This window comes from Topomyia yanbarensis, chromosome 2, assembly GCF_030247195.1.
Source record: "Topomyia yanbarensis strain Yona2022 chromosome 2, ASM3024719v1, whole genome shotgun sequence".
Classification (NCBI taxonomy): domain Eukaryota; kingdom Metazoa; phylum Arthropoda; class Insecta; order Diptera; family Culicidae; genus Topomyia; species Topomyia yanbarensis.
The window spans coordinates 315,986,321-316,000,501 of NC_080671.1; the positions used below are offsets into that span (position 1 = coordinate 315,986,321).

The 14,181-nt window shown below is 43.6% G+C and overlaps 1 protein-coding gene across 2 annotated transcripts in view; it reads right to left on the reverse strand.

Moving 5' to 3' along the window:
- Positions 1–1,201: 1,201 nt before the first annotated feature.
- LOC131683669 (F-box/LRR-repeat protein 7) overlaps positions 1,202–14,181 on the reverse strand; it is a 201,230-nt gene continuing 188,250 nt past the window's right edge. For both annotated transcript variants that reach the window (XM_058965851.1, XM_058965850.1), the window contains 4 exons: positions 2,473–2,900; positions 2,150–2,410; positions 1,903–2,082; positions 1,202–1,841 (listed from right to left, as the gene is read on the reverse strand). In XM_058965851.1, coding sequence (XP_058821834.1) covers positions 1,306–1,841; positions 1,903–2,082; positions 2,150–2,410; positions 2,473–2,900 — 1,405 coding nt within the window. In that variant the 3' untranslated portion in view covers positions 1,202–1,305. The remainder of the gene's footprint in view (positions 1,842–1,902; positions 2,083–2,149; positions 2,411–2,472; positions 2,901–14,181) is intronic.

A 14,181-nucleotide genomic window follows, 5' to 3' on the forward strand; every position in this document is an offset into this window, starting at 1 on the left:
AAAATGGGTGTGAAACAATAACGCGAGAGAAGGTGGACTAATTGATCCACAGTGCAGTGCTCCGAACAACACTGCTTCACCACCAAGAAAGAATATATCAATTAGGTTTTACACCAACCGACATAACCGCACAAAATGAGCCGGATGAACTTCGTTTGACAATTCTCGGTGGTTTGTTTACATAGTAGCTACGTGAGTTCGAATGTTACAGATGAGCACCCATTGCACTCGCACGCACGCAACTGACAAAGTAAACAAACCACCGAGAATTGTCAAACATGAACTTCATTCATCATAAGTTTATTCGTGTCGTCATCTTGTAGAACTCAATGCGCAGCAGTAAACTGCGCCAATTGAATACTTAACGCTTTTGTCACAAGTGAACTTAAGTGTTCATTTTTGACAGTTCGCTTGTACTGTTTACATGGACTTCGAAAAATTCTTTGTGATTTGCTTCGAGCGAATCTAGTCAACAAAATTTCTCTAAGTCTATGTAAACAGTACAAGTGAACTGTCAAGAAAAGTGTGGTTAACTGTATCCATAAAGAACCTAGTAGGACTCAACGACGGTATTGAGATGTAATTATCTTTTTTTTCAATTTGTAAAAATTTAAGATCCATGGCTCCGTTGTGCTAACGCGTTGAGCCGTGTCAAATAAACAAAAAATATGGATCAGCCCTACCCAGAAAAAATTGTAGCACTAGCCTCGCAATTATCTCGTGCACAAAGGTAGGCGATAGTGTATCGAAACAGAAGGTCAAATTCTAGGATATCGCTTCTGTATAAATCGGAATCCCCATCCCCAGAATTCTTCGTAAAGATAATTATGATTATGATGATGACGATGAAGAGTTTTGCATATTCAGAGTTTCACAACAATCACAAATATGAAATACCTACAACTTGATCTGATAATAAACTCCCCCATCTACTTCGTTTTGCTGATGCCGGTACGCTTGAGTCAAACTATTTGAGATTTGAAAGATCATTTATAGATTTTTTTTATTAAAAAATAAATACAATTTATTGGATCTAAAACGTATATAAATAAAAAACTATACAGGTTTGAAAGAAAATGAAAAATAAACTATAGAAATTATTCTATATTTAGTTAGTATACAATACGATCGATATTTATTACAACATGCTCAATATAATATTTTACTATTTAAATAATGTTAATAACAAATTTCTGTTCAATGTTTTTTTGGCAATACTATACTCGAAAATCTAACGTCAAGAACAATTTACTACAATTCTTTTAAAAGCATAAAGAGAGCATAATTATCGCACAGATCAAGATGCTAACAAAATCCTGGATTCGTGTGCTCGATGACGCATCGTTTGCAGTACTTCTTTACCGCACGATAGCCTTCGATCGAAATCTGGCAATCCTGAATGTTGAGCTGTTGCAGTCCCCGGCAGTAATAGGCAATGCACTGTATCCCCCGGTCAGTTATCATATCACAATTTCGTAAACTGAGCTTTTTCAGATTGGGACAGCTTTCAGCTAGTGCCCGTAGTCCAGCATCGCTGACATCGCACTTCCCAATATCAAGCGCGCGTAACCGAGGGCAGGATCGTGCGAGAACGTTGATGGAGTCGTCGCTTACAGCTTCACAGCCACGCGCATTCAGATATCGCATCTTGTAGCACCGTCTTGCGATCACTTTCAGCCCGGCGTCCGAAACTTGATCGCATTTGGCCACCGAAAGGTAGCGCAGTGTAGCACCCAGTTTGGCCAGCTCGTAGAGACCAAAGTCCGTAATGCTGGTACAGTCAGATACGCTTAGCTCGCGTAGAGCTATGCAGAAGTTTGGGATAAATTTGAGGCCAGCGTCTGAAAACAAAGGGGGATTGGTTAGTGCAGACAATCAAATTTTTAATTATTGAACATCTACCAGTCACTTGAACACAACGTCTTAAGTAAAGATAAACCAGTAGCGGGCAATTCTTCGCTATTATCTTGAGCCCCGAATCCGAAATCGAAGCACAATCGGTTAGGTCTAGATACTGTAGCAGCAAACGACGCGGAGGTTCAAGCCCCGGGTTAACGTTGATGCAGGTTATTTGGGCGCATCCTGAAACACAAAAAAACAAAACGATTTATTGAAAAAAGCGAATAGAAATAGAAAATGCATTACTAACCGGTTATATCAAGGTGTTGCAAATTCGTACATTTGGTAACCAAATCGAACAAGGCTTGATTTGTAATGGTTACGCTGTTTTGAACTTGCAAGTGAGTGATTTCAGGACATCGTCGTGACAGTAACTGAAGTCCTTTGTCTCCTAGCCTACAACCGTCGCTTAGTAGCACTCGTTCCACTCCGGGGCATGCACCATTCCGAGTTTGACCACATAGTCTCCTCAGGATTGTTTTGATTGCTCTATCACCGCTATTGTTTTCTCCTGATAATGACCAAAATTTGTATAAGTGATGGAAAGTGCATCGATGAGATGAATTTTCGTACCTTTTATCTTGATAACTTTCCAAAGTGATGGGTTCCAGATTACCGTTTCGAATCGTTTACAAACTCGCGCAATATTGCACAGTTCGCGGCTGTCGAGCCACTCGAAGACTCTCGCCATTAATTCATCCGGGAGTCTATCGAACAGTGGTCCGGATCGGAACAAAATACTACCATTGCCGATGAGCAAATCACTACCAACGAGGCTATTGTTGATGAGCTGATTGCTGCTGTTGAGACTACTCGTCCCGTTAGCTGTTGTTGAGCTGCTACTTGGCGCTGCCGTGTTCCACGAAGCCGGAATAGAGGACTGCTGCTGACCAGATGGCGACGGTGACACGAGTGTATGGTAGCCCTGGTCTAAGCTGGGCGAAAAGCGACCGTATCGTGAGAGGCCTTCGTTGAAGTGTTGTGACTTGGTGAGGTGTATTCTGGAATGGGAATGTTGTGTTTGTTAACAAGTCATGAGATTGTTACTATGTTTTAATTGCCGCAAGGTTCTACTGTATCGATTTTGTTGGCTATTTTCGGCCAATTTGAAACTAAGAGAAACGTATTCTAGAGCGAATCAGTTATAAACTTAGAACGGAAAACTAGGACTAGGCAGGCTCATATGGACATGATCGAAAGGAAATGTGAAGAATTATTTGCCTTCTGCTAAGAAGGAGAACCGAACCAATAAGTGTGATATCAGCCATCTTCAAGGTCTTGTAAAAAATAAAGCCAGACTGATCTCAGAGTTCCTAAACACAGCGAACCCTCCGCTTGTTTTTGTTTATGTTCCGTTGGCCTCTGTCTGTCAATCACCAACGCCAGAGAGGTGACTTCGCCATCTGGATCCTAGATATCGGGCCATCAACATATGGACCGGAACCAACGGCTTTACTTCCCTTCCGAAGGAAGACGTGACTACAGATTTTTCACCTCAAAAAATCTGAACGACATCGGCTGAGGTTGAATGCAGATCCACTGAGGTGAGTGACGATCATGCCAACCATGCAACCATCGGCGCCGTCAACACTCCGGTTCCAGCAAAACGTCAGTCAGTTTACTGTAAAATCCGTAGTACAACTACAGCACGGGTTAAAGCGATACCTACACGATGTCTATAGCAATTCCGACAATTTCTGTACGGTTATGGTTCTCGTAGATTTCTCTTTAGCATTCAACTGCGTTAAACACGCAACACTACAAAGGAAGTCAAGAGACGAGTTTGGATTTGACTTATCTGCAATCGGTCTTTTAAACTCGTTGCGGAAACTCGCAATTACCTGTAATTTCGGAGATTATCTCAGAACAGCTCTGCGGAATCAATTCGTGTTTGGGTTGATGGACCGTGCAACACAATCCCGATTGTTCGAGAGATTGCAGTTTCGTTGGAGCTCCCGAACAAAGGTGGAAGAGAAATCCAGTCCAAACAAGGGAGATCGGAAGTGAATCTAGTGCAACGGTCTCGAGTAAATAACCCGAATACCCAGGCCCAGGGGCCACGTACGATTTCTTATAAAAAGAAACGTGAGAAAACTGATTCGGAAAACAAAGGGGAATGTTTTCCGTGTGGTAGTTCCGGGCACTACGCCAACAAGTGCTATCATGTTCGCACAGGGTGCAATTTTTGTAAACTTGCTGGTCATCTGGAAAAGGTGCGCATTAAGAAAAAGTCTGCAGGAAAAATCTGAGGAAAATTTGTTGGAAGCGTCCGAAGCCGACCAAGTTATTTCACCGGATGAAGTGTGTGAATTGGAGATCGCGGCCAAACCGCCATCGAAGTTCTGGCTGGATGTTCAAGTGAACGGTTCTAAAATCCGATTTGAAGTGGATACTGGTACTCCTGTTGCAATAATAAGCACATACGATAAGAAGAAGCATTTTGCTGCGGATGCTCTGCTGCCGTGGGATATGGAATTAGTAAGTTTCTGCGATACGAGGATCCAGATGGAAGGAATACTGAAGTTGAAATGCTGTTCACGATGGAAAATTATTGTTGCTTGTGAAGAAGCACCCGTTACTGGGATGAAGGTGATGCGAGTTGACCTGAACAAGATTGCATATACTGATGTAAACAAATGAAATTCACTGCAAACAATGCCAGCCGCTAGCTGAGAAGTATTCTACACTCTATGATGAGTCATTTGAGAAAATAAAAGGATTATCTGCCAAGCTGTGCCTGAAGCCGAATACGAATCCTGTTTACATAAAATCCAGACCTATTCCGTTTTCGTTGCGAGCAGTTGTCGAGAACGAGTTCGACAGGTTAGTCAACAATGGTATCCTTGTGAAAGTCAACCATATTGCATGGACTACACCCATAGTTCCAGTTCCGAAGGCTAACAACAAAGTATGACTTTGTGGGGATTACAAGGTTACGGTAAACCCGAATCTGGTAGTAGACAGTCACCCATTACCGACGACGATCATGTTTGAGAAACTTTTTGCTAATGTTGCTGGTGGTGAAAAGTTTACGAAGATCGACTTGACTTAAGCGTACTTACAGCTAGAGGTTGAGGAGATTGATAGGGAGGTGTTAACTCTCAATACACACAAGGGTCTTTACCAGTCAACACGTTTGATGTATGGAATTGCGTCTGCACCTGCCATTTGGCAGAGATTAATGGAGCAGGTGCTGAATGAGATTGCTGGTGTTACCATATTTCTGGATGCCATTCGGATTACTGGTTCTAATGATCAAATACATCCGCAAAGGCGGATTAGATTGAGTACTGCGGGTACCTGGTCAATGAGACAAGTACTCAAAGCATACAGGATAATATTTGGAGTTCGCCGGTTCTACCAGTAGTTGTCGAACCAACACGGGAATGGACGGACGCTATCTCGCGTTTGCGTTGAAGCAGCAAACACCAGCGAACATTGATGGGAAAGGCTCCTACATTATCACAAAATGGGGCCGCCTTATCACACAGTCACCGACGGGCAAGCCGAATGATTTGTTCAGACGTTCAAGACGAAGTTAAAGAGTCTGCAGTGCGACAGAAGTATGATGCATACCGAATTGTGCAACATATCTCTTTGAATATCGAAAGACCATACACCCTGCCACTGGTAAATCACCGTCCATGATGTTGTACAACCGACAAATTTGATCACGTCTAGATCTGATGGTGCTGGATAATGTTGTAGAAGCGAAACAAATTGTCGGCAAGGTGCGTGAACTACTCAACGGAGCAAGAGTTGCAGCGAGGGACTACCTCGATAAGCAAAAGAGGAAGTTTGGTGTGGTATGAACTGGGAAAACTGCATTACTACATTCGTCTCGACGACGGCAGGACATGGAAGCAGCACCTTGATCAGCTCAGAGAAGTTGGTCCAACTCTGCCGAACCGAAGACATGTACCAGTTGTTTTAAAGGATGTACCTGCTGAAGCCTGTAAGTATGGGTTCACACACTCGACCCAACTAGCTCAATTTAATTTTCTCTCAGGGTCGGCAACCGTCTGAGGGAGGACTCGATCAACCCGAAACTTACCCTGCTTCTAAGTGGACTTTACCGAGAGACAACTATGAGAGGAATACTGGCTCTGAACACAAAAGAAAAGAATTTACATTTCAGGTTTTTTTATTTTCGGATTCCGGATTATCGGTTCAACACTGTGCACGTTAAACAAACGATGGGGCCCATTGATGAACGACGAAGTGGGAGAGGAGAGGAGTCATACCTGGTAGTTTCGTCGATGTGCTGCTTTACCGGCCGGAAGATGGTGCTGTTCGGCTAGATAGCCGTTTATGGAACTCCCTGTTCCGTCGATCGATTCTTCCAAATCGGTGGTGAGATGTGCGTCGATTTCCCTGGGTTGCGGCGACGAGGGGTGCCAAGCCGTATTCGGTTGGAAGTGGCGGTGGGGAAGTCGGGGTGCTTTGGTCCGATTCCGATCGTAAACGGTTCCTTCGACTACGCACTCGTTGCGGAGCGTGATGTCCAGCCGGCGTTGAGTACCAATAGGTAAAAAGGATGTTTTTTTCCGTGATAAACACTTCTTCTATACGGCGGGGTTTTTTTTTATCAAACCGAAACGAACGATGGGGACTATTAAACGTCCTCGTTGTACTACTTATTTCGGGCTTTTTAACGTTCTTCCCGTCTGGTAGCTTTGAAGGTCTACTATCGACTGACTCTTCCTTATCTTCCTTCATATCCATCTCCTCTCCCTTTCCTGTCCACACCTCTCTATTTCTCTCTCCCTCTCCCGATCTCGACGATGACAGGATGCAGTAGTTGTGAGCAGCCAAAATATCCCCTACAAGTGGTATAATTTTGGCTGTTCAAATTTTCGGGAACATTTTAAAGGGTTTAGAAATTAATGCGGTCTTTTTCCGTCTTTTTCTGTTGCGGTTTTTCCGTTACAAAGGTTCGCGATAATTTTTATATTACCGTTTGAGAAGTACGGCTGCTTTTTGACCTCGGCATTTCATTATGGCACCTTAAGGGAACTTTTACTAAGCCCCAACACCTGGTATGGATGTTCCGGGGTGGACACAAAAGGTCTCTTTTAAAGGCCGGGGTTAGGTTACAGCAGGGGGTCCGTAGTTTCTCAAACGGTAACGTTCACAGTAGTAATTTTTTCCGAAATGTTACGTTGCCTAATTAGAGTTTTTTTATTAGGGTTAGAAAACTTATGCTATGTTAAACAAAAATACAGATAATATTACAACAACAAAATTACGCTAACAACAATATACATTTTTACAGAGCCAGATGAACAAAAAGAAATTTATTTTAATACACTTACACACTAATACCTACATACTACAAACAAATTCCAACATAGATGCCTCTCAATAGTTACGAACCAAAAGGGACGGTAACAATTCTCCCTGGGACCGAATAGAAAAATCGAGAAGTTATTTTTCGTCAATTGCCTTTACCGAATTCCATTGACCCCCCTTCCTAATCGTCCCCTCCACGATGATGAGAAACTGGACCAACATTATTTACTCGGTAGTTTGTTGAAAGCTCGCTGTCGTTATCTTATGCTTCATTATTTTTCTGCGCAATCTAGGGTTTCCTACCCTAATTTGCCTTCCTGTTCTTACACAGTGCATGGGAGAAATAGTAGGATCCTCTCGCCATTCAAACCCCTCTCAATACCATTGCTGAGAAATTCTTCTACACTTTTTTTTCATTCATCTATGCTCAAACATACATCACAGTTATACTTCACAGTCAGTGGACGCGTCCGCCCTAATATCGTTCATTCTTATACTCACTCATCCATTCTCACTCATATAAGGCTAACTCATTTTAGGGACATCATACAGATTTCTGTCTCCTAAAGAAGCTATTACATATTTTAGGCTAATTTTTCTGCCTATGTAGTTTCATTGCTATATTGCTATAGATATGCCTAACAACTATCTACTACTAATCTGTTTTATTTTGCATCTAAGCCATTCGAATTTTGAATTCGAATGTAGAGCTGTATAAAATCTACTGTATCGGCACTCCTATAAAATCTCTATTCGCTAATAGAGATTCTAGCCGATATGTTTAGCTGGAAACCAGTCCTAAGTGAAACGAACTACCCTACTCTGACAGTTGTCAACGTTGACGAAATCTGTTCAGACATATGGTGAAACTAATTGCTGAGATGAAAACGTCGTTGGTGTTTATTGGTGTAACCCGCATTTTTAGAATAATTTCTAGGATCACGATGAATGTTCTTCGATACCGAACATCGACGATGGTAGCTAATCTAGTTGGACTAAGCGAGAATCATGCAGACTTCCGGACAAATGTGGCCAATCCGTCAGCTGGATTCAAGCCTTCCTGATGGTGAATGGATAATTATTACGCCGTTGAATGCTTTTGCTCATTTGATTTTTGTTTCAGGGCTATCGTCGGACAGGGGATCTGTGGAAGGACTTTCGCAGCGTATAAATGGCTCGCATTGGCGAAAGTGATTTATTTATAGATATACAAATTTATACATTAACAAAGTGAATATATTATCCTGGCTTCAAGTGGGCTGCAGGCCACACTCCCAGGTTTTTCCCCTCGGGATCTTCCAATTCGTAGGACGATGTACCAATTCGCGCTTTGATTTTCGCGGAAAGGTACATTGGCCCATACTTTGCGTTGTAGTGTTCCGCGGCACACGAGTGTTTCATGTTGCGACGATATACCGTCTGTCCAACCTGAAACGGCTCGGCAGATGATTTGTGACGTGAGTCATGTTTGGCTTTTCCCACTTCGTGGGCTTTCCTAAGGTTACGTTGTACTAGATCGTAAACTCGTTGAAAGAGTTCTTTCTTCACCTCAGTCCTCTGTTCGATACTCGGCTCTTCCGTCTTGGTGAACCAGCGATGCTCGGTTCCCTTGGCGAAAGCTTCATGCCCGTGGATTATAAAGAACGGGGTTAACGCAGTGGCCGAGTGAACAGAGGTGTTCATGATCGCTTCGATTTCCGCAAGTTGACTGTCCCATAGTTTTTGGTCTTCCCGAACGTATGTTCGAATGGCAGCGTTGATTGACCGATTGACCCTCTCTACAGGATTTGCCTGAGAGTGGTATTTCGAGTTCAACCAATGCCGAACATTGAACCGTTCCAGTAGCGCCTTAAACTCACGGGATAGGAACACGGTAGCGTTATCTGTGATAATAGTTTCCGGCGTCGAAAAGCGCAGGAACCACTGGTTTTTCAAAATGCTACAAAGAGTAGTGCTATCTATCTTACGTACTGGCGTTAGCATTACCCATTTGCTGAATAAGTCCAGTACGACTAAGACATGCTGGTTACCCCTTCGGCTTCGGGGGAGAGGGCCGATATAATCTGCAGCAATGATTTGCCACGGGTGAGTAGTTATTCGTTGCTCTCCCATCGACGGTACCACCGGTACGGTGGCGGCTTTAACCTCTTTACAGGTAACACAATTTTTTATATAGTCCTTCACATCCTGAGCTAGTCGGGGCCAATAATATTTTTGCCGGACTTTGGCCAAAGTTTTATCAACTCCGATGTGTATCGAGTCGTCATGACATTCTTTTATAATGGTTTCCCTTCGTTCCTGTGGGATTACCATCTTCCATTCAAATCTGTAGTCGAATGGGTAATTTGGGGTGGGTACAAATTTATATAGGGCGCCATCAAAAAATTGAAAGTCCACATAATCGTCTGGCCGACTGATGACTTTCTTTTTCAAATCTTCGTACCAAGCGGAAACCGATCGAGTGGTCACTAAGGCAACACATCGCGACAGAGCATCCGGAACCACGTTGTCTTTCCCTTTCCGGTGAATGATCGTCATGTCGTAGTGTTGTAGAGTGAGACTCCACCGGCTGCACCGCGATGAGGTTTTCCATTTCGTCCTTAATATATGGGTTAAAGCCGATGAGTCGATTATTAAGGTGAAATGTGATCCTTCGACATACCCACGGAAGGCTTCGATGGACAAAAGCGCGGCCAAAGCCTCTTTCTCACAAGCATGATAGTTCCGCTGTGGTGTTGTCAGCTTGTGAGAAAAGTAGGCGATGACCCTCTCCTGTTCTTCGTGGTCTTGCGTGAGTACACCAGCCACTGCTACATCACTGGCGTCCGTCTGAATAGAGAATTCTTTCTCGAAGTCAGGACTGACCAGTATGGGTGAAGTGATTAATTTTTCTTTTATGGAACAAAACGCCTCTTCAGCTTCATCGTTCCAACTCAAAATTTTTGCTTTGGTTTTAAGGAGGTCCGTGAGTGGAGAGGTAGCACCACTAAAATCATCGATAAAACGACGATAGTAGTTGGCCATTCCTAGGAAACGTCGTAATTTTGTAACTGTGTTTGGCCGCTCATATTCGACAATCGCCCGTACTTTCTCGGGGTTTGCTCGAAGGCCTTCGGTCGAAAGCAAGTATCCTAGGAATGGCAACTCACTGACTCCGAATTTCGATTTCTCCAGGTTTATGGATAGGTTGGCCGCAGTTAATCTCTGTGCCACCTCTTCAAGTAATTGTACATGTTCTTCAAATGATTCGCTAACTATGACCACGTCATCTAGATAGACGAACACTTTTGGTTCTAATTCTCCGTGGCCAAGAACTTGGTCCATTAATCGCGATAAGGTAGCGGGACTATTAACGAGCCCGAAAGGCAGTCGCGTAAATTGAAACATACCTTTCCCTTGTATGCTAAACGCGGTAAATCGCCTCGATCGTTTCTCCAAAGGGATTTGTAAAAAGGCCTCCGATAAATCGATGGTGCTCAAATACCGGGCCTTCGGTAATTGGCCCAAAATCCGTCCAGGGTGAGGCAAAGGATATGCGTCCTTTACGGTGCGTTCATTCACCTTTCTGGCGTCTAAGCATAACCGTACCTTTCCTGATGGTTTTATTACTGGTACCACATTGAGAGACCAGTCCGAATGACAACGCTCAAGAATACCTATGCTAAGCAGGCGGTCCAGCTCTTCGGCCACCTTCTCGCGTACCTTCGGCGACATAGTGTATGGATACTGACGAATGGGTGGTTTACATTTCCATTCGTCTAGGATTTCAATCGAATGTTCGATCAGTGGTGTTGTCGGTAAGCTATCAGGGAGGGCGGCTTTAAATTTTTGTTTCACCAGTGCAAGAACTGAAAGTTCGTCCGGTGAAAGCGTAGAGATCGGTTCCGAACATTGAGCTGTGTCATTGCCTACCTGTGTTAGAGCACAATGTTGTACTTGAGGATAAATGTTGAAACGCGACCAGAAGTTCATGCCTAATAAGCAGTCCACTAATAGATCATCAATTACTAATGTTGGTACGATTTTCACTTTGCTGTCAAAGTTGTACGGTAGGTGAATTTCCCCAACGATGTTCAACATGCCACCGTCAGCTGATCTCAATTCCAATTTTTCACTTGGTGGTTTAAGTTTATGGTAGCGTAAGCGGTTGCATAAATTGTTGCTGATGAGAGTCCGATTACTACCTGAGTCCAAAAGTCCCTTTATTTTCAACCCACCCACGTTGACCCAAGCGTACGGTCGGTTGTCGTTCACATTTGGTAAGGTGATCTCTAAAATTTGGGGCGCTTGATTTATATACCACTCTGGCTCTACACGCTCCCAGTAGTCGGACTCGGTATCAGATGATGCATTGTTTACGCAGACTTCTCGGACAGCCGGCGATTTTCGGCCATCTGTTGTCCGTTTTTTTGGCAGTACGGACAGTGCTGGGTGTCGAAACCTTTGAACCCACAAATGAAACATATGAGACCTTTCAAGGATCGACACTGTTCCACCTGGTGATTAGGTTGGCGACAGTTCAAGCAGACGTCCGCGGGTGGTGGTTTAAACCCTGCCACTAAGAAATCAATAGTTCTTCTCGGTTTGGAAGGCCCTTCCTGCGGATTGGCTGTGTCCGCCCTCTTAGGGTCTGGAGTTTTTTTTCCAGCTTCGAGGGGTTGACTGGTTGGTTTGCCATTTCCGAAAGAGTCTGGCGTGGATCTGAATGTTTTACCTTCATCCGATCGGTTTTGATTAGAACGTTGGGGCTTCCCGCCAGCATTTCTGAAATTTTGTGCTTCTCTCTGAGCGATCACGTTGACGGATTTCTCATTTCCAAATACCGTCTGATGTAATGAAAAATTGGAGGCGTCAATTAAATGTCCTGCTTCTATCAATTCTGGGAGACTCCCCAATGGCTTCCAGAGCAATGCTTTTTTATAATCTGACCTAAGATTTCGCTTTAACATTTCGAGCTTTTCCTGGTCCATTTGGATGGTCATGGATCTCAACATTTTCTCGACGTCAAAGAAATAATTTTGAAATGTCTCATTTCTTTGTTGTCTACGTAGATATACGCGTGACCGCATCATTGAATCGAGTTCCGGATGGCGGAAGGTTTTCCGGAGCTCATAAACCAAATGTTGCCAGCTTTGCAACCGATAATTAGAGCGCATCGACATGTACCAGTTCGCTGCTGGCCCTGTAAATAGATGAAAAGCCGAATCAAACAGCTCCTCTTCTGAAACCCGTTCTGAAAGAGAAAGTTGTTCAACGAGTGCAAGGAATTCATTGAGCTTTGTCCCCTGATCTGTACCCGCGTACTTCTCAATATTCCATTGAGAGACCGGCAATGTTCTGTGTGAGGTTCGTGGTTCGTGTGCTGGGACCACGGGAACTGGTCGAGGTGTTGGCGGATAGTATCCCGGAATTTGGGGTATCCGCTGACTATTGGTTGTGAAAGGGGCATAGAAATTGCTAGTATACGATGGATTTGGAACCGGAAGTGTTCGACTTAGATCTGATGCGGTGGTAACCGGCTGAAAACCGGTCTGATAACCTATATAATATGGAAATTGTTGATTGGAAAAAGAAGTAGGGCCTTCTAGTCGATTAAACAAAATTGATTCTCCTGGGGGAATTGGATAACGAGAAAAACCTGCCGTTACAGTTATACCTGGTTGAACTAAGGGGGTGGGTATTGGTCTGGAATATTTCGTGGTTATTGTAGTAATGGTGGAGATAGTGGTAGAAATTTTAGGAATAGCCCCGGTGGCAGTCACTGGGATTGTGAGGCTATTTGAAGTGTTTGAGGTACTGTGATTAATCATATTATCTATTGCTGGGTATGTGGTAGTCTGAATATTTTGATTATGACCGTCTTGAACTTGTTGGTTGGAAAGACTATTCGATAAAGACTCATGATCTGTCCGGAATTTTCTTAACAGGCTTAGCTCAGTTTCGAGTGCTAAAAGTGTGTCTCTATATTTACTGAGGTCTTTTGAGCCACCGGCGGCTTCCGCAACCCCTAATCTTTTAAAACAGTCCACCATTTCCTGTTCAATAGGAGTTATTGTATCGTGCGGATTTGGAATTGCGTCACCGCCCTCGCCTGGTACGTTCGAGTTGTTTCCCGGTATCGGTTGCGCGCCATGGCCCTTGCTATAATATAGGTTCAGTTGGTTTATCACTCTTGCTAAAAGCTCCTCTGCCCGCTGCTGTTCTAAATCGCTTGAATTATTAGACACTAGCACCAAACGATTCGCTAAGTGCAACAAAAGAGACTGGTTTTTTGGGGCGACATTGGAACTCAGCATGGCCGACATTTCAAATTTATCTAATTTAGCCTGGCAAACTTCTAATTCATGCTCCGGCGTTTCCAACAAAATTTTATCACGATACTCGTTTCCCTTTTCTTGCTTCATCGCATCGCGTACCATGCGCCGACGTCGTGACATTGTTGGTTCCCCTGTGACAATAATACCCCTCATAGCGAGCTCCACCTCTAACTCATCCCCATCCAAAAAATCTACGCGCAGATCTGCGTAGCTTTTTAGCACGTTTTCTCTAGAAAACATACTGATCTCTTTCCCTACGCTCGACTGTCCTACTGTTGGAAATATATTTGAAGAAACAGCGTGACCGAATGATCCTAACCCAAGCACTATGAAATTCGAGGAGGTGCGTTGGAACAATGGAACACAATCAACTAAACGTGGCTTTCAACAAACTTTGTACACGCGGTTTCTTACTCCAATGGTTCAAACAGTTTTCATCTCACGTGGGAACTCAAGGAGGGAAATCTAAAGAAAATGATCGAGACCCGTGACGAATTATTTTCGAGTCTCCCTGAGTACGGGTAAAATATTCTAATTGAAGATTAGAATATTTTTATTTTTAGAAGGATCGCCAATTGTAAGTATGGGTTCACACACTCGACCCAACTAGCTCAATTTAATTTTCTCTCAGGGTCGGCAACCGTCTGAGGGAGGACTCGATCAACCCGAAACT